The sequence below is a fragment of the Nyctereutes procyonoides genome, unplaced genomic scaffold, assembly GCF_905146905.1.
Source record: "Nyctereutes procyonoides isolate TBG_1078 unplaced genomic scaffold, NYPRO_anot_genome, whole genome shotgun sequence".
Classification (NCBI taxonomy): domain Eukaryota; kingdom Metazoa; phylum Chordata; class Mammalia; order Carnivora; family Canidae; genus Nyctereutes; species Nyctereutes procyonoides.
The window spans coordinates 24378659-24398317 of record NW_026575051.1 but is presented as its reverse complement, the minus strand read 5'-3'; the positions used below and the strand labels follow the sequence as shown (position 1 = coordinate 24398317).

General features: G+C 40.0%; 2 protein-coding genes across 5 annotated transcripts in view; both read right to left on the bottom strand.

Annotated features, from left to right (window-relative positions):
• Window positions 1-323: 323 nt before the first annotated feature.
• BAG2 (BAG cochaperone 2) lies at window positions 324-16165 on the bottom strand. Of its 2 annotated transcripts, XM_055330695.1 has the most exons (4): window positions 16078-16165; window positions 15473-15969; window positions 4060-4169; window positions 324-1744 (listed from the first exon to the last, which is right to left on the bottom strand). In XM_055330695.1, exons 2-4 carry the CDS (start codon window positions 15583-15585, stop codon window positions 1332-1334), a joined length of 636 nt encoding a protein of 211 aa, XP_055186670.1. In that variant the 5' UTR covers window positions 15586-15969; window positions 16078-16165; the 3' UTR covers window positions 324-1331. The 2 variants fall into 2 exon arrangements, with proteins under 2 accessions (XP_055186670.1, XP_055186669.1); XM_055330694.1 differs by lacking the exon at window positions 16078-16165 and having other exon boundaries at window positions 15473-16061.
• A 1244-nt stretch (window positions 16166-17409) lies between these two features.
• ZNF451 (zinc finger protein 451) overlaps window positions 17410-19659 on the bottom strand; it is an 89701-nt gene continuing 87451 nt past the window's right edge. For all 3 annotated transcript variants that reach the window (XM_055330246.1, XM_055330248.1, XM_055330249.1), the window contains one exon: window positions 17410-19173. In XM_055330246.1, the coding sequence (XP_055186221.1) occupies window positions 19127-19173 (47 nt within the window). In that variant the 3' untranslated portion in view covers window positions 17410-19126. The remainder of the gene's footprint in view (window positions 19174-19659) is intronic.

Below are 19659 nucleotides of genomic sequence, written 5' to 3'. Positions count from 1 at the left end.
GTTTGCATTGAGAGATCTAAATATATAAAGCCAATCTGGATGTTGACTCCCCCACCCCACCCCCCAATGTGAAAGAATACCTACATTCCCATGAAAACGGAGTCTGATGTATTAATTTTGAAGAAGTATTTGAGGGGGAGTTAAGGTTTTTGTGTATCAATAGCATTAGTTACTTCAAACAAAAGTGTTCTAAAGTTGCTTCATTTATCACAGATAATAGAATAATCAATACATTGGTTAGCCTTGTTAGTAAACAAACGCAAACTAAATTAAGGTGTTTCTTATCTATTGTTAGGAAAAAATAACGCTCAATTCTGGAAAGCTTCTAGTGAAACAGCTACACTTTAATTACTGAAGACAGTATAAATTGATGTAACGTTTGAAAATGTATATATACCTTTGACCCAATAAGTCCCACTACTGGGAATTTACATAAAGAAAATCAAAAACAAAGAAGGAAAAAAGTTTCTGTATATAAATATGTTGCAGGAATAAGCAACAAATTAGAACAACCTAAAAGTCTAGTAAGAGGAATAGGTAAGTAAATTATACAACCATACAGAATAGAGGTTTTAAAGTTGACAATTAGACTTTATAGCAGCATTTTTTTTTAAAGGCAAGGTACAACACCATTTTTGTAATGATTAAAAATTTAGAGAAATTATGCACTTGGAAAAAGATGAGGTGGAAATATAGTTGTTCACAGTGATAATATTAGAGTTGAATTCTCTCACACTTTACGCCAAGTTTTTATATAATTCAAGACTTATATTCATATTATCAGATGCATAAATCTTAAATTCAAAATCATTTGATAGATGTCCAAAAAAAGTGCTTTCTGAAAAAGATAATGTAGGGAAAGATTCTTACTTTGTGATTTCTTTTGTCCTTTTAAGCACACCACATAGTTAACAGTAGATGTGTGGTGGTAAGTTTGTGTGCTGCCTAAGGTCAAGAATTTCTAGTCAACCTAATGCCCCATGTGCCCGAGTATCTCCATGCCAGACAAAGCCCAGGACAGAACAATAATGCTTTGTGCCCAGGCTGAGCAGTTACTCTTTCTTATATACTAAGTATTCATCCACAGAATAGTAAAAAATATATACATATTAGGTGCTAGAGCCTAACACAAGACAAGAATCCATTCTAAAAACTTCTAGAAAGATAATTAAAATATTTCTAGTTTTAATTGTATCACTCACAAAACTGATGACACTGGAATATTTTCCTCATCTGAAACAACAATCAATATCAAAGGTTATACCTAACACAAAGAACTAGTGTTTAATCATTTTTATGCCATTATTTTTCAATGCTCTTATGTTTCAAAACTAATTAAATTTGCCTTCAGCATTTTGTTGCAGAGTTTTGGAACCAGCTCCTTTAGAATGCTCTAACAGCTTGATGGCCTTGTCAGAGTTTTCAATATTTCTAAGCAGGGTCTCTAATCTTCTCTTAATTTTCTTCTGGTCTTCAAGAGCACAGCCAATTACTATGGACTGAAACTTCTGGTCAACAGGCCCCGGTGGCACCTCGGATGAACATGCACTGTACAGGGACATCAAGTGGCTCCTGGCATTTCCCAAATCATCCAGAAACTTACTGACCACCTCGTCAATAATCCTGGTGGCATGCTTTAGGGATTCTTGCTGCTGGGGGTTTCTGATTGTTTCTACTGAAACTTCAACGGTGAGGGTTCGTCCCATCAAACGGTTTGCTGTCAGATTTAATTCTTCTCTTTCTCCTAAACATGGAAAGTTTGAAATATCAATCAATATGAGACATAAACTTACCTATATTGAAAACATTTAGGCATTCATTTGTGGCTAAACTTATTTTCTGTAAGCACCTTGGCTACAAAATTTTTAAATGTAAAAGTCAAAATTATAGCACATAAGATTAACTAATGAACTGTATTATATTACAGAGAGAGGTTGCAGAATACCTTTCCCTGAAAGTCTATTTTTTTATTAGTTCTTTTTTTTTAAATTATTTCATTTTTTGAGAGAGAGGGAGAGTGAGCACATATGTGTGCAGGTGGGAAAGGGGCAGAAGGAGAGGGAGATAGACCATCTCAAGCAGGCTTCATGTGTAGCGTGTGAGCCTGATGTGGGGATTGATCTCACAACCGAGAGATCATGACCTGAGCTGAAATCCAGAGTTGGAGTGCTTAACGGACTGAGCCACCCAGGCACCATTCTCTGACAACTTTTATATATGGGATACCAGATGACTTTTCCAAGTGGGCACGTTTGAAAAAGTGTGGGCAGGTATGCATTTCTAACTCGGATGGAGATCAAGTCTTAACATAGAGCAAATGGCGTGCATAACCAGGGTTTTGTGCTGGTTACAAGAGATCAGACGCAGTGGATCTCTTGATAAGGTTGTGCATGTAGGGGAGGAAAAATAATTTTCCCTGTACCTTTCTGAGTTCTTGGCTGAGAAACCCTGTAATAAGACAGATTAACAAGAAAAAAAGCAGAAGCTTATGAACATGTATACTTTTTTTTTTTATTTTTTTTTTAAAATTTTTTTTTTTTTTTTTTTTTATTTATGATAGTCACAGAGAGAGAGAGAGAGGCAGAGACACAGGCAGAGGGAGAAGCAGGCTCCATGCACCGGGAGCCTGACGTGGGATTCGATCCCGGGTCTCCAGGATCGCGCCCTGGGCCAAAGGCAGGCGCCAAACCGCTGCGCCACCCAGGGATCCCTGAACATGTATACTTCACAAATACATACATAGCAGAATTTTAGGGACACTGAGATGGCCTCCCTCACAGATGGATAGCCCAAGCCACCACATTAAAAACTATCTTCAGCTGAGGAGTAAGATGTTGAGGGAGGCCTTCCCTCCTTAGTGAGGTTACCAGTAAAAGCAGGATAAACCAGGGAAGGGTTGTTTTGCCTTTGGCATATATAAGGGTTTCTTGTGATTTACAGTTATCCTTCCTGGTATACAGAGGCAGGCACCCTTACAAATGGAAATATCCCTTATAAAATGTAAACTTCCCTTACAAACAAGTAACTTCTACTCTGTTTTCAGAGCTTCTTCTGTGTCTGCAGTTTCTCAAAAATAATCAGCTTGAAATAATTTTTATGCCAAAGAGGCAAAATTTGAGGTGGTATATTTTGCATGGATATCAGAATACAGTGCTCCAATTTTGGCTGAAAAAAACATAACCATGATGGTGGAGAAAAAGCTGGCCTCAAAATTCAGCAGTGACTTCATCCTTTCCAGGGAAATTTAAGCAGGCCAGTGGTTCCTAAGTCTTGGCCAGCACAGAGTGGCAATGGTAGGAAAAAGGATCCACATTTCATTATTTACATGAAAAAGTCAGTAATCTCCTCTTTGTCCTATTCTGTAACTCCCTTCTTAATTCATCAATCTTTGGCCAGGATGATGAAAAGACCGGCCAGATCTTGATCCTGCCATGTGTGTCTAACCGTGCAGGGCCTGGACTTAGATTGTACACTCGTGGCACCAGCTGTTGGACCATGAGCTTGTCTAGGGAGGCCCCAGAGCAACCAAATTAGGAAGATCGCCGCTAGTGAAAGCAAATGCCCTATTCCTTCACGGAAAGTCATGCTTTTCATATAGAAATGATAGCACATTTTTACATTAATGGGGTTTTATTGGGTCCATTATTTCTTTCCCCTGCATTTTATCTCAATACCTCAACCCCTCTCGTTTGTCCTCTCTGCTCATACAGCTTGTATCATCCAGTAACTTCTGAGGAATTGAAGTCAGGACTGTAAACCTGAGGTCAAAGGCATCACCTTACTGCTTGGGACCACCTCTTCTGGAGCTTGGAGGCTTTTTTTTTTTTTTTTTTTTTAACATTTCTAACCATGCCCTCAAGGTAGGGAGCAGGCCAGAAGGGTGACCTCTGGGTAAATGGTTCTTGTAATAATAAATTGACAGCTGTTGTCCGCTACTCACGGGAAATGCTGAAGCCAAGTGTACTCATTCCTCAAGTCAAGTGAAAATGGACCCACACTTATCCTAAATCCCATGAAAGAGTGGAAAAGATGAGTTCCCTTCTGTGGAAATGCTCTCACCGTCGCTGATCTGCCTCATATCCTGGCTATTCTGGATGCTGTGGATCATTTCCAGGAGGATTTCTTTCTCTTGCTCAACAGCAGTTGCGGCTTCTCTCAAGGCTTCCACCCTATATAAATTGGGAAAACAAAAGTTACCACAGGGAAGTTTCCTTTTCCGCATCTCTATTATTTGCTCCATCTCAAGTTTAAAGATCCTTAGGAACACTTTTGAAAGTTCTTTATTCTTTTTTAAAAACTTTAAAATTTTTCAGGCAACCCTCTTGGGGCCCTCCCTCTTCGGGAGCTTTGTACCATCACTTTACTATCACTCAATAAACTCTGCTTTGCTGCCTGTCAAAAAAAATATATATTTAAAAATTTTTTCTACTGTTTTAAATCCACCCACCCCAGTCTCATTTTCCTCCTCATGTGTATGGCATTCTATTTAGTGTTTATCTATTTTGTATTCGTTCATAACAAAATCTGTATTTGTGTTTTCTTCTATTTTCAATTTATATTTCACTGTTTCTTTTTTCACTCAGCATTTTATTAAGAACCATCCAGATTCCTATGTGAATATCTAATCAGTATCTTCTGATTGCTGCATGATACTCTATGTATATTCACCTGCTTTCACCTCCTCTCTCCCAGTGGAAATGCTTACCATGTCCCCTTACTTGTCATCAGCACAAAAAAGCACTTCAATGAATACAGGTCCCCTATGGACTTGAATGAGAACCTTCTTAGGATTTATCCCAGGGCAGAACTGCTGAGACACAGGGTATGTGCACCCACCATTTAATTTGGTACTACCACTGTTCTCCAGAATGGCCACACTAGACCGCTGTTGGGAAGCAAGTATTTTTGTCCCCTCAAAGGTTCTTCTAACTGGACTAAGAATCAAATTGACATAAGACAATTTACAGGAGAAAATCAAATTTAATAGTGTACATAGGGGAATCCACATACACATGGAAATTCCAAAGACAACTAGGCAAAATGAGGTATACCTATTATTCTGAAAGAAGGAGAAGGGAGTTATGGTCTGGGACTTCAAAGAAAAGGAACGCAGGGTGATAAGAAGAGCAGATGTTTGGTAATTAGATGTTTGCCCTGCCATACAGATGGGCCACTCAGATAAAATTTATCTCTGCTTATAACCTTTATTCTGGGAAAGACCCCTAATTTAGATTCTTCTATGCGGTTAAGGGAGGGGCAGAAGTTTCTCCTGAGCCTGCAGGCTCTCAAGTGCCTTCAGCTCAAAAGAACCCACATGCCAAAGTGGCACATTCTGGGGAGCCCTGTCCTGAACCCCTTCACAATATTCCCAGCAGCAAAGCATTGGAATCCCTGTGTTCCCACACCCCTACCAACACTCAGCATCTTCCAATTTCCTATTTGTTGCCAGTCTACTAAGTATACAGTGATATATTCATAATTAATCTGCATGTCTTTCATTACTAATAATTTTGGACATCTCTTTGTATTCTTGTTAGCCTGTTCACAGCCTTTGCCTATTTTGTTTTTTTCTTTTTTAAATGGGGGTTACTGTCTTCTTGCTGATTTGCATACTCAAGGAATTAGTCCCATGTTAGTTACAGACATTGTAATAATCTTCTTCTATCCTATCATGGATGAATTTTGCCTGGGATATTCTTCATTGAATAGATATCCTTACTTTGAAGTGATCAAATTAATATTTTCTTGGTTTTGTTTGCCTTGTGGTTTATGCTTCTGAAGGGTCTTTACATCTGAGGTCATAAGGTATTTTCCTACATTTCTTTCTATTAACTTCATTGTTTTACTTTTCTCATATTTATGGCTTAGTCCATCTAGAATCCACCTGTATGTGTTTAGGTAAGGATTTTTTGTTTTATTTTTCTCCAAATAGTGAACCATTTCCAATATTATATCCACCAAAAATCCATCTTTCCTCCGATTTGTACATTGTCTACTCTGAAATCTCTGTTCCATCTAGTAGTGTATCTAACTGCTCTTACACCAATACCCATTTAAAAAAAATACCAATAGCCTTGTAATATGCCTTAATATTTGGTGGAACCAGCCCTCTAATCTTTAAAGATAGTTATTTAGAGTTTTAGTCTTCCATATTAACTCTCGAGTAAGTTTCTTAGGTTTCTCAAAGAACTGGGGTAAATATGGCATCTTTAGAATATTGTCATTTCGGGATGCCTGGGTGGCTCAGCGGTTGGGCATCTGCCTTTGGCTCAGGGTGTGATCCTGAGGCCCTGGGATCCAGACCCACATCGGGCTCCCTGCATGGAGCCTGCTTCTCCCTCTGCCTGTGTCTCCTCTCTCTCTGTGTCTCTCATGAATAAATAAATAGAATCTTTAAAAAAAAGATAGAATATTGTCATTTCACCCATCTATATATTCAGATCATCTTCCATATTCTTTATTAGAATTTTGAAGTAGTCTTTTTTTTTTAAGATTTTATGTATTTATTTTGAGAGAGAGAGAGAGGCAGCACACAAGCAGCGGGGAGCAAGAAAGGGAGAAGCAGACTCCCCCCTGAGCACGGAGCCTGACATGGGGTTCCATCTCAGGACCCTGGGATCATGACCTGAGCTGGGCAGATGCTTAACTGAGCCACTCAGGTGCCCTGAAGTTTTCTTAATAGTCTTTGTGGACACTTTTGAGTGCTTTGATCCTTTGTGGATACTGTTATTGTGAATAACACATTTTATTTATTATAATTATCTTTAATGTTTTTATTTTTTTAAAGTTTTTTGAAAAGTAATCTCTATACCCAATGTGGGACTCAAGCTCATGACCCCAAGATCAAAAGTTGCATGCTCTTCAGACTGAGCAAACCAGGTACCCTATTTTAAATTATAATTTCTCACTTGTTATTGCTGGTTAGGAAAACAGAAAATGCTGTTTTTTGTAAGGTTCATCTTGTAATTGGTAACAGATTTATTAATTTTAATTTATCTTTTTTTAATATTTTATTTATTTATTTATTCATGGAAGACACACACACACACACACACACACGAGAGAGAGAGAGAGAGAGAGAGAGAGAGGCAGAGACACAGGCAGAGGGAGAAGCAGGCTCCATGCAGGGAGCCTGACGTGGGACTTGATCTCGGGTCTCCAGGATCAGGCCCTGGGCTGAAGGCGGCGCTAAACCGCTGAGCCACCCAGGCTGTCCAATGATTTGTCTTTTGATTCTTCTAGATTGATGATCATATAATCTACACAAAATGACAGGTTTAATCTCTTCCTTTTAAATCTTACTAGCTTGGGATCCCTGGGTGGCACAGTGGTTTAGCGCCTGCCTTTGGCCCAGGGCGCGATCCTGGAGACCCGGGATCGAATCCCACATCGGGCTCCCAGTGCATGGAGCCTGCTTCTCCCTCTGCCTATGTCTCTGCCTCTCTCTCTCTGTGTGTGTGACTATCATAAATAAAATAAATAAAAATTAAAAAAAAAACAAAAATAAATAAATCTTACTAGCTTATATCTCTTTATAGTACTGACTAAAGTCCTCTGTTACTTTATTACACAGTGGTGATGTGAGAGGGCCTCTTTGTCTTTTCCTGAATTTAAAGGAAATGCCTGTGTAGGTTTTTGGTCTAAAGCCCGTATCAAACTACAGAAGCACTACTTTCCCTAACTCCCTCAAGTATAAACACACATGAACTTAACTACACAGACACATGAACACAGTCACTAAAGAACAAAATTGTGGAATCATGAAAGCAAGAGAAAGGAAAATCCTGTATATTTAAAGTGCTTTGTTTTAAGGGCACTTCTTGTTATATGTTATCCCATAAATAAGTTGCCAACTTTTCCAAAATGAACACTAACAGACTTACCCTTAGTATTCAGATAGCCTTAGAAATATGAGATCATGGAAGATCTAATCCTGATTGCTGCCGTAAGTGGGCACAGAAGGAACAACTTCACTAATGTTTGAGCACATGTCCATTCCATTTAAGCCCTCCCCTACACCCCAACCCCACATTTGCCTTTTCCCCAACAGCCATCCACCTGTTATACCCCAAAATAGCACTGATAGGTCACAAAGTCACAGGTTCTCTTTGTTCATCAAGATACTAAATATATGCTGAACTTTGTATTTATAAGAGCTGGGAAAACCAAAGAGCTGGTAAGAATCTTATGTGACAAATGTGGCTGGAAAATACAATAAAAAACAATATTCTATAAAATAGAATACAATAGCAGGCCCACTTCAGTATCATTATGTACACATTTTATGTTGGCAAACTCTCAGACAGATAAAACTAGGGCCCAGTATATCTGAGAGAGATTGAGTTGGCACTAATATGAAATATTCATGCTAAAAACACAAACCATGACTCTAGTGTTTAAATGACACAGATGAATCATGTAATTGGTAAATGAGAAGATGCTGAAAGAAGAAATGAATTTTTCAAGACTCTTGAGTTTGTACTCAAATGTACAATGATAGAGAATTTAATGCTATTCAAAAAAAGAAGGCTTCATTTACAACATGTTACAAGAGTTAAATTCAGGGGGTTGTTAACAAGAAAATGGTTTAAAAGGACACACTCTAGAAAAAAACATAAATATCATATAAGGAAGATATTTTGTCGTTAAATGAGACCAAATACAGCAGACAATAGATGGAATGTTGAAGTCTTGTGGTTTTTTGGTTTTTCCCCAATGCTGGAAATTGCCAGGGTGTTTTCTCTGCGAAAAACAGATTTCATCTTGTGTGGACCTTCTTATATGTGTTTTTGTATTTACCTTTTTCATTTCATAGTAAAGGTAAAACGCCATTCTTCGGAATGTAAAGAATTTTAAGGGATTTTATTTTGTTTTGTTTTTTGGCACCACTGACATTTGCTGTTCTCTCTAGCTGAACCTAAATTTCTACTTAGTTTAAGTAATATTTGTACTGTTTCTCAGCTACTGAGATCCTTAAATTCATCTCACATATAAATCCTCTGTCTACAACCTTTTCATTTAGTTCTAGAAAATCGTTAGATACTATATGGCTATAGTATCTTCAAATATTCCGTTTTCCATTATATTATTTTCTTCTGGAACTCTGGTTAGACAAGTGTTGAGCCATTTCACTTTATCCTTCATGTTCTTTAACACATCATTTGACAATACTTCTCTTGGCGGGGAAGGGTGGTTCTGTTTTTACTAACAGATCCTAGAAGAGCTACATTTCCAAAATTGGGAAGAACTTCTCCTCATACCAAGGCTGGCCTGGGTTGGTTGTACTCCTGGAAAACTCTCTGCATGAAATTACAATGAAGCCAGCTATGACAGAAAGAAATTTTAGTCAGAAAATTCTTATGAGGGCAAAACTGAAGTGCACCCATCCTTGGCTAGTCTTCAGGTCTCCCACACCTCACAAATCTCTGCAGCCTAGCTATCAAAAGGACACGTTGTTGAGAGATTTATAGGCCAGACAGTGACTTCACCAGACTGAGGTTATTGCGGATCCATCCAGTGGGTGAAGTATGCAACTCCTGATCTCAGGGTTGTGGGTTTGAGCCCCATGTTGGGTGCAGAGATTATTTAAAAATAAAATCTTTACGGATGCCTGGGTGGCTCAGCGGTTGAGTGTCTGCCTTTGGCTCAGGGCATGATCCCGGAATTCCGGGATCAAGTCCCACAAATGGTTTCCTGCATGGAGCCTACTCCTCTCTCTGCCTGTGTCTCTGCCTCTCTCTCTGTGTCTCTCATGAATAAATAAAATCTTTAAAAAAAAATAAAATTTTTTGAAAATTGAACTACCTTATGATCCAGTAATCACGCTACTGGGTAATATCCAAAAAATATGAAAACACAAATTAGAAAGGATATGTGTACTTTTATGTTTATTGCAGAATTATTTACAATAGCCTCATTATGGAAGTAGCCCAAGTGTCCATCAATAAACGAATGGATAAAGAAGATGTGTGGTTTTTTTTTTAAAGATTTTATTTATTTATTCATGAGAGACAGAGAGAGAGAGAGAGAGAGAGAGAGAGAGAGAGGCAGAGACACAGGCAGAGGGAGAAGCAGGCTCCACTCAGGGAGCCTGACATGACACTCGATCCCGGGTCTCCAGGATCACACCCTGGACTGAACGCAGCGCTAAACTGCTGAGCCACGCAGGATGCCCCAGATGTGTTAAATAAACAGAGAATATTATTCAGCAAGAATGAAATCTTGCCATTTGCAACAACATGGATGGAGCTACAGAGTATAAGGCTAAGCAAAGTAAGTCGGTCAGTGAAAGACAAATTAGGTATGATTTCACTCATATATGGCACTTAAGAAACAAATGAAAAAGGGGGAGGAAAAAAGAGACATACCAAAAAAATAGACTCCTATTTATAGAAAACAAATGGCCAGTTACCAGGGGGAGGCAGGGTGAAATAGGTGAAGGGGACTGAAGAGGATTAAGAGTACACATGTCTCTCTCTCTTTTTCATTAAGATGTTATTTAAAGTAATCACTATACCCAACATGGGGCTTGAACTTACAACCCTGAGATCATGAGTCACATGCTCTGACTGAGCCAGCCAGGCACACTAAGAGTACACTTATCTGGAGGAGCACTGAGTGATAAAAGAATTGTTGAATCACTAAATTGTGCACCTGAAACTAATATAACACTGTATGTTAACTACACTGGAATTAAAATTAAAAGTTATAATAAAAAAATACTCTTGTGAGGTGCTTAGGTGGCTCAGTCTGCTGAGTGCCTGACTCGATTTTGGCTCAGGTCATGAACTCAGGGTCCTGGGATTGAGCCCCATATTGGGCTGTGCTCAGTGGGGAGTCCACTTTAGGATTCTCTCCTTCTCCCTCTACCACTCTCCCTGCTCTCTCTTTCTCTCCCATAAATGAACCTTTAAAAAAAATTCTTGTATCTAAAGAATGCTACAAAGATCACTTATATTCTTGGCAACGTAAGATTTTGGTAAGTTTCCCTAATCACCACCAAAATATTAAAATACATTCACCACTGAGACCCTTTAGTGTAAAAATGAAACTGGTGTTTAACGGGACTGCTGTTAGGAGCTACTCATCAGTACTGTGGTCTTAAGCAAAACCACTCAATACCCCTGGACCTCAGTTCTCTTATTTCTAAGAGAGATTAACATACATGTGTCCTTCTCTACTTCAAAGGATTTTGTAAGGTTCAAATAACAATGTACATATGAAATGCTCTTTTAAATTATAGGCTGTTGTTCAGTATTAACTATGATGCCACTTGTTTTGCAACTTCTGGGAGACACCCTAAGAAACTTTCAGCAACAGGAAACCTCTGACCAAATGATCCGTATCACTCCAGGCCCCCACCATTCATTCCCTGGCTGCTGAGGAAAGTCACTGCAGATGGCTGACAGGAGGCAGAAGGAGCTAAGACAGTTTGGGGAGTTTCCCCAGTTTGGGGACATTCGTGAACAATCAATCTCCCAGGCCTAACATCTTTCTCTCTGCCATCTTCCACAACCCATACCCCAAACATCTTCATTACCGTTCAGAACCTTCTAGGAGCCACTCAGTACTTGGCACTCACTAGGTGTTCGATATTTACTAAATTTGATAACCAATTTAAATGGAATTATTGGGGTGCCTGGTTGGCTCAGTTGGTAGCAGCATGTGACTCTTGGGTTGTAAGTTTAAGGTCCATGTTGGGTGTAGAGATTAGTTAAAAATAAAATCCTTAAAAAATAAATAGAAAAACAAATGGAATTTTCACCTCTTTCAGTAAAATCATATATGCATCCATACACTATTCCTACATTTTGAAATGCTTTAAGCAGAAAGAGTTAGGGATCTCTGCCTGGGTGAAGAAAGACAGATACAGCTTTCTTGACATAAGAAGAGTCATGTTAGGCCCCCAGCCATCTTGTGAAAGAATGTGAGAAGAGTCACCATGACGCCAGGAGATAGCCTCATCATATTCAGAAGTGAAGACTGACCTAATGCACACTCTTGAGTATCTGTGTAGGATTTAAACCTGTGAGCACTCAGATACCAAACCAACTGGAGCCAGAGAACTGACGATGCTCAACCCTTGATGGCCCACGTGACTTTGACTTGGACTTAGTCACCCCAATTCCATTCTGTATGCCCCAGTGTGCAAGACTCTTCATGAATATGTACGTACCCTTAGCTTAAAACTTCCCCAATTTTGTTGTTTCAGGAGTCACTTCTTTGGGAAAGATCCCCCATGTTCTCCCCTTTATTTGTTGCAAGTAAAACCCTTCCTTTTCCTATTCTTTGTTTGGTTATGTCTTTTGGCTTGATACCTGCCAAGAGGCAAATCCTGGTAACAATAAGACACATCTAATTTTAAGAAAATTCAGGGATGAATTATTAAGCTCTACAGCCAGTCTTCCTGTGTTCTAACTGGGGAACCCTAGACAACTCATTTAACTTCCTAAACTTCAATTTCCCATTTGGAGAATGGAGGTGAAAGTAACTTCCACAAAGGAATGGGGCCTGGTATAGAGTCAGTGCTCATTTAATGAATCAATGTTAGCATGTATTATTTATAAATTAGGGTGCACTGAGCCACTAAAGAATGCAAAACTCGGACACCATTTAGAACTGGTCCAAAAACAGGGAGAGAGGGGTGCCTGGGGGCTCAGTCTGTTAAGACTGGTTTCGGCTCAGGTGGTGATCTCCGGGTTGTGAGGTGGAGCCCCATATGGGGCTCAGCACTGAGTCTACTTGAGATTCTTTCTCCCTCCCTCTCCCTCCTCCTGTGCTCTTCCCACCTCCCCCCCCATCCACTCACTCGAATAAAAATACAATCTTAAAAAAAAAAGAGAGAGAGAGAGAAAGGAATCATTTTTAAGAGGAAGCAAAAAATGAAAAGAGGTGGAGTCAAGAAAGAGGCTAGTGTCATGGTAAAGTATTAGAAACAAATGGAATTCCTTCAACAATATAGAATGCTGCCATACATGATTAAAAAATCACGCCCACCATTAGGCATAAATCATTTAGCATAATTCTGTCTTTAGTCTCATATGGAAGAAGTCTACCACAAGTGATAAAATCAGTTGGGGAACTACATGCAAACTTTAAGTATCAAACTACAGTGTTTTATTCTACCTAAAACAATACTTTATGAGTCATCCTTAATATGAAATTGAACTATTAGAGCAAAATTACCTATATGTTTCTTTTACAAATCTTCTAGGCGTGATGCTAGTTTTTAACAATGTGGTGCTCTGTGACACTGCCCATGTAGTTTCAAAGGAACTTTAATGGATCATTAGTATTTTTCTTTATTTTTACTACCTTTTAAAACACTTCCTTAGATCACAATTACTTTTTAAAATTTTTACTTATTTTTTTAAAACTCAATTTCACTTTATTTTATTTTTTTTTTTTAAAGATTTTATTTATGTATTCATGAGAAACACACAGAGAGAGGGAGAGGCAGAGACACAGGCAGAGGGAGAAGCAGGCTCCAAGCAGGGAGCCTGACATGGGACTTGATCCAGAGGCTCCAGGATCAGGCCCTGGGCTGAAGGTGGCGCTAAACCGCTGAGCCACCTGGGCTGCCCTTCTTTTTTTTTTTTTTTTTTAAAGGAAGAAACAAAGCTTACAAAAGTCTAAAACTACTAAAGAAGTCCTTAAAATGAGCAATTAGCACATTTTAGTCTTTCCTCCTCCGCTCAAGGGTTAATTAAGGAAGTCATAATCTAATCACTGGTATAATAATCAGTTCACTTTACATTAATCAAACATTAGAATATACGAATACTCAAAACCAGAGGCCTTATTTTAAAGATGAGTACCTGACTGCTTTTGTGTCTATCAGACACGAGATGTTAATTCAAGTTTGAGGGGAATGACTCAGCTTGAAGAAGGGAGGGGCAACGTTCTCCTCATTCCTTTCAGAAAAAAGTCTTTTCTGATAGTGCGGAGAGAGCCCTGAAATGGTTCGGAACACATTATCAAAGTTCTAAACACCTGGGGAGATGTGTGAGTTACTTGTAATGTGCTGCTACACCAAAAGAAATATTATTCTTTGGGGCGACATTAAGTAGCTGAAGCCACCGATCTCTAGTTTTGTTCCACTTTCTCTGGGGAGTAAATGCATCAAGCTCAACCCAGGGGAAGCATTACTTTTTCTCTGGTTCCATATGTGTCATTCTGGGCAGAACCCTAGAATGTGGTTTTGGACTCTGGTTTCTCTGTTGTCATCCACAACATCGTTGTGGATGGAGAATTTCTCATTTTCTGACTCTTCTCTCAGGGTAATAATAATAATCATAAATGCCTCAACTGCTGAGATATATTGTGGTTACTAATGCACTTTCCTGGCAAATAAACCCCTCTTCTTGCTTTGGTATATTAATTGAGGGAGATAGACATACACGCGCTGCTTCTTAAAATTTTTGGCTGACGTGCTTCTTTGCTCACCCAGAACCGGGTGAAAACTACGGGGGGGGGCGGGGGGCGGGGAGGGAATCGGTGTAGCCTCAGGGGTTTGTGGAGTCTTAGTAAGATTTTGACTTATCTACACCTGCACACCATTTACACAGTAACTTTGGTGACAAACTCTTAGAGGAAGTACGTGAAAGTTTTTTCAGACGCTGTTAAGGGAAACAAGGATTTCCAAAATTTGCTGTTCGTTATTTAGAAATTGTATACAAGCCTAAGTTAAGGGGGGGAGGGGGAGGAGTTAAAAAAAAAAAACCTATCTTATGCTTTCAGGCCAATGACTAGCACTTTCGAGAAGGTGTCTTCTAAGGAAGGAGGTACACAATAAATAGCGAGAAACTAACAGAATTTCTCAATTCAGTTTGCGGGGTTAGGGGGAAAATGGAAGCCGCAGGGTCTTCCTCCACCAAGTACCCGGCCGCCGTTCGCCGCGCGGCCCCTCATCCGTCCTACTCCTCCCTCTTCTTGCTCTCAGACAGATTTCTGGATTTTTACTTTTTTTTTTTCTCTCTCTGTGTTTTGGAGCAAAGAAACTTATCAGTCACATGGGGTGGGGGGGTACCCCTGAACTATCGCCTTTCTTACAGATGCATAGTAGAAAAAGAGGAGTTAGAAACATTTGGGGAGAACCACATAGCGGCACTGAGAAAATTCTAGACCTTCAGTAGACCCGGGGTGTCACGGGCGTCACGGGGCGTCACGGTCTCTAACCCCAGAGAACGCCACCGTAACTCTTACCTTCCGTGATCCTCTCAGTCCCCACAGCCCAGGTCTGTTCACGAGAATGTGGCCACCCTTCCCGCGCTCACAGGCTCTCGCTTAGGTCGAACGCGTGTTCCCTGGCGCGGAGGCGGCGGGCCCCCCGGGGCCGGGCGGCACCGCACGGTCTCCGCGGGGAACAAATCTCAGGCGAGCAACTTCTCCGGCCGCAGCCCGCCCGGGGCCGCGCGGGGCCCGCCCGCGGCGCACGCGCTCGCCCGCCCTGCCGCCCGCCCGCGCCGCTCACCTGAGCTCCAGCTGGTCCAGGCTCTCCAGCAGGCGGCTGGAGCGGTCCGCCATGGAGGAGGAGCGGCAGAAGCGCCCCTCGTTGGCTTTCGCGTTGATCTTGGCCTGAGCCATCTGGGCCTCCGAGGCGGGGGCGGCCAAGAGGTCACCGGCCTCTCGGGCGACGTTGAGTGGAGAGTCCCGCGGCCGCAGGCGTCGCCGTCACCGCGCGGGGCGCCCGCCCCCCTCTGACGCCCGCTGGGGGGCGGCCCGGGAGGACGCGCCGACACCGCCGCTGCCGCGTGGCCAAACAAGGACAAGCGCGCCGCCCGCCGGGCTGGGGGCTGCGGTGCCCGCGGGAGGGCGCTGGCCACGGGGCCTCGAGGGTGGGCCGCCCGGGCCGAGGCCAGAGGAAACGCGCCCCGCGGCCTCCAAGCACCTGGAGGGGCGGGCGCGGGCAGGGGGCCTCACGTGACCGCCGGATCTCTCTCTCTCTCGCTCTCTCTCTCTGTCCCGACCCTAGAACGACCGAAAGCCCAGCGGAGACCCACGAACAGCCCCTCCCCGCCCCCGGGAACCCGGGACTCCGTGCGGCCTGAATGTGACCAACTCCCCCCACGGAGGTACCTGACGGTAGGCTGTGGTGTGGGTAGATGACCGGGGCCGGCTTCGCTCACTTTCTCCCAGCGCCCATCATTCGTGTCAGAACCCAAACCATTAAAAATCCTTTGACATGGGAAGAAAAGGCTAGCACTTAAGTACAGCTCCCAGGCAGTCTGGGCTTGCCTCAGCTTGTTACCAGTCCCTTTTCTGAGGTGGAAATAATGAAAGCCTGGACACCACTACTGAGGCTTACAGGGGAAAAAAGAAAAAGCTATCCCATCTTTCTTTGACACCCAACTTATTTAAATCTCCTGTAATTTAAAAAAACGTGGCACGTTACTGGGGCATATACTATAAAGGTCAGTAAGAGCAGGACTGGGGGCACAGGTTTATGTACTTAAACACTTGCGCTTTGCTCTCATGTCGTTATAGCTGTACGCCTTATATTGCAAGGATGAGAATGAACAGGGCACATAAAATGATAATAACACTTTAAAGCTGAATCACAACCTTTTTATCTGAGATCAAAGCCATTTAACTACTTGAACGGAGACAGGGCCTTCAGCCTGGATCCCAGTTCCCTCTGAATTCAGTCTACATACTAATAAACTATTTGTGTAGGGTATTATTTGACTTCATTAAATATATTTTGTCATTATCAGGACACAGACTTGGGATCCAAAGATATGCTGGGAATGGTTTGAAAGTCTATCATGGACTTTTAGAATTATCTTGGATTCTTTTTCTCTCTTATCCTACAGATCCAATAGTAAATCCCCTCAGCTCTACTTTTAGAATATACTAGGATTCTTCTCCCCAGTTCCACTGCTACCACTCCGGTCCCAACCACCATCAATTTTCACCTGCATTTCTACAACACCTTCCTGTCTGGTCTTCCTGCTTCTACTCTTGCCTCTGCTGTGTGTGTTCTCAATACAGTAACTACAATAATACTTCCAAATAAGCCAGATCACACCACTTATTCTCAGAAACACAATCTTTCCCTTCTCTAATTTTCCTTCATTAGTTACCACCACTGGACACATTTACTTATGATAATGGAGAATACTCTATCCAACCCTCTTTCCCCCTATTACGTGCTCCATAAAGGAGTGTGGGCTTTGCTTTGCTCACTGATATATCCCAAGTGGTTAGAACAATCATTGGCACATGATAAGTGTTCAATAAATACTTTGTGAGGGAGTGAATGATGTAATGAAAAGATAAGCATCAAAAAAAAGATAAGCATCTGTCAAATTTGGAAACATTTACTTCTGATAATTTAATAATCCATATAACTTTCTGTAATACCCACCGATTACTTCTTTGTGTCTAAATTAAGTTCAAATTATGAAGTAATTTTAAAATGATTTTTAATTGCTTAAGTAAAAATACAATCAGTGACAATTATTAATTAAAACATTAAGCAACCCAACTATCTTTTTTTAAGGGTCATGATGAAATATCCCTTTACTGTCATATAAAAAACTTCATTTACTCTCTACCATACATGCCACGAAAGCTTAACAGAATGTACATGTGTGGCACCTCTGGCAAAGAGGTGTTGATTTCTCTTCCCCACATCTGCTTCACCACTCTTCTTTCTGGATCTTTTCTGCTCCTCACTATTGAGCAAGCTCCTGAAGATGTCTTTAAGGTCTAGCTCATGACTACCTCCTAAAACCGTGTCTGACGACCTTAACATACAAATTAGAAGTACAATGTGGTCATTTTGGAAAAGTGGTAAATTCTTAACTTGCATGTCTAGTTAAAAAAAAATGCAAGCAGGTAAGACATAACTGACATCTTAAGAAATAAAAAACACAAATTGGCTTCCAATGTGGATTGGAAAGGTTATAGTAATAAAAAAAAAAACCCCAGTTATGCTATTTTATACTAAAACATCCAATTACAGAGAAAGAAGAAAATTCTAGTCATGATTCTTTTTGTCTTAAAGAAGAATTTGTATTTATAGAAAATTTTAAGCTTGGTATGTAATTACTACTCAAAATATTTAGTGAAGACATTTCTGGTCATGAAGCATATGCATGAAGATAGCATGACAAGGCCTTCTTAGTCTTCTAATCATGTAATGTTTATTATTATTCACAATAGAGCCTGACTAATTAAAAATTAAATATGTAATACCAAATGTAGGAAAATGATCATTTAATGAATAATTAAAATGAAGATACTTCTAATGAAATAAAAATTTTAAAGAGTTAAGGAAGATTATCCTGAGTAGACCTTCAACATTATTTTTTGGAAGAATATTATGTTTACACAAACATATATATATAAAAAAAAGACTTATTAAAAATACATTTAATTCTATGCAAACATTTTGACATCATTCCCTTTAAACAACAGATAAAACAAGTCACGTGAAAGTCTAAGCAGGTAAAAGGAATGGAAAGTTTTTTTTAAATAATTTCAAAGAAATTAGGATTTTGTTTTTGTTTTTAATTCCAGCAACATGCTGCTCCAATTAAAGACTTACATCTGAGTGATACCCACAACAAACACTGCCAGTAAAATTTTAATCTGTTTCCATGATCAGTTTCCATTACTATCTTCTAATAATCATAAACAAAGATCTCAAAGGTATTCTATATTAGTGCCACATGAGAAATAGAATTTACAGAAAAAACTGAGCTATGACAGCTTTATTTATATTCATTTTAACTCCTAAAAAAATAAACTACAATCATCTGTACAGTACAAATAAAATTAAACAACTAATGCTATTTGGGAAACATATAAACAATAGTCAAGAGCTTCTCTACTTTTTAGTTCTTTTAACCTAAATATATAAATTCGAAGTTAGCTGGAAAACTGTGATAACTGTATCAGAATACATGATTTATATTTGCATTAACATGTATTCTATTCCTCTGTACATTTTTGCAAAATAGCACAAAAATACAAAGCAAGTATCAGATGCAAAAGCAAAAAAATCATGTTTCCAAATACATTTGTACTAACAGATTTCTAGTCTCCTTTAGAAAACAAACTCAAGAATTCATTTTCCTGAGTCTCTTCAAGGCCACTTGATGTTGTGTGGTAATAGCTTTTACATTTCCTCAAGACTTCTTCTAATAGCTTCTTCTAATTCCACATCTGCATTAAAAAAACATAATTTTAATATTTAGGGCAGAAAACTAATAAACGTGTTTATGGAAATCTCATCAACTACATCTGTCTTTTTTTTTTTTTTTAAGATTTTATTTATTTATTCCTATGAGACATAGGCAGAGGGAGAAGCAGAGAAGCAGGCCCCCTGTGGGGAGCCTGACACAGGACTCCATCCCAGGATCCCAGGATCATGCCCTGAACCAAAGGCAAACGCTCAATCAATGAGCCACCAGGTGCCCCTACATCGACCTTTTCAAGAAGAAAAGGAAATACAAAATTGAGAAAATCAGGATGACTTGGCAGTTCCTTCATAAAATTTGAGTATTTCAAAATAATGAGAATCTGGATATAATCTCAGATTGAATTATAATATGAGCTTACTGTGGAACTTACAAGTTATTTCCTTTAGGGACACAGACAGTCAACAAACTTCTAAAATCACTTGAGGCAACACATATAAGACTTAAAATA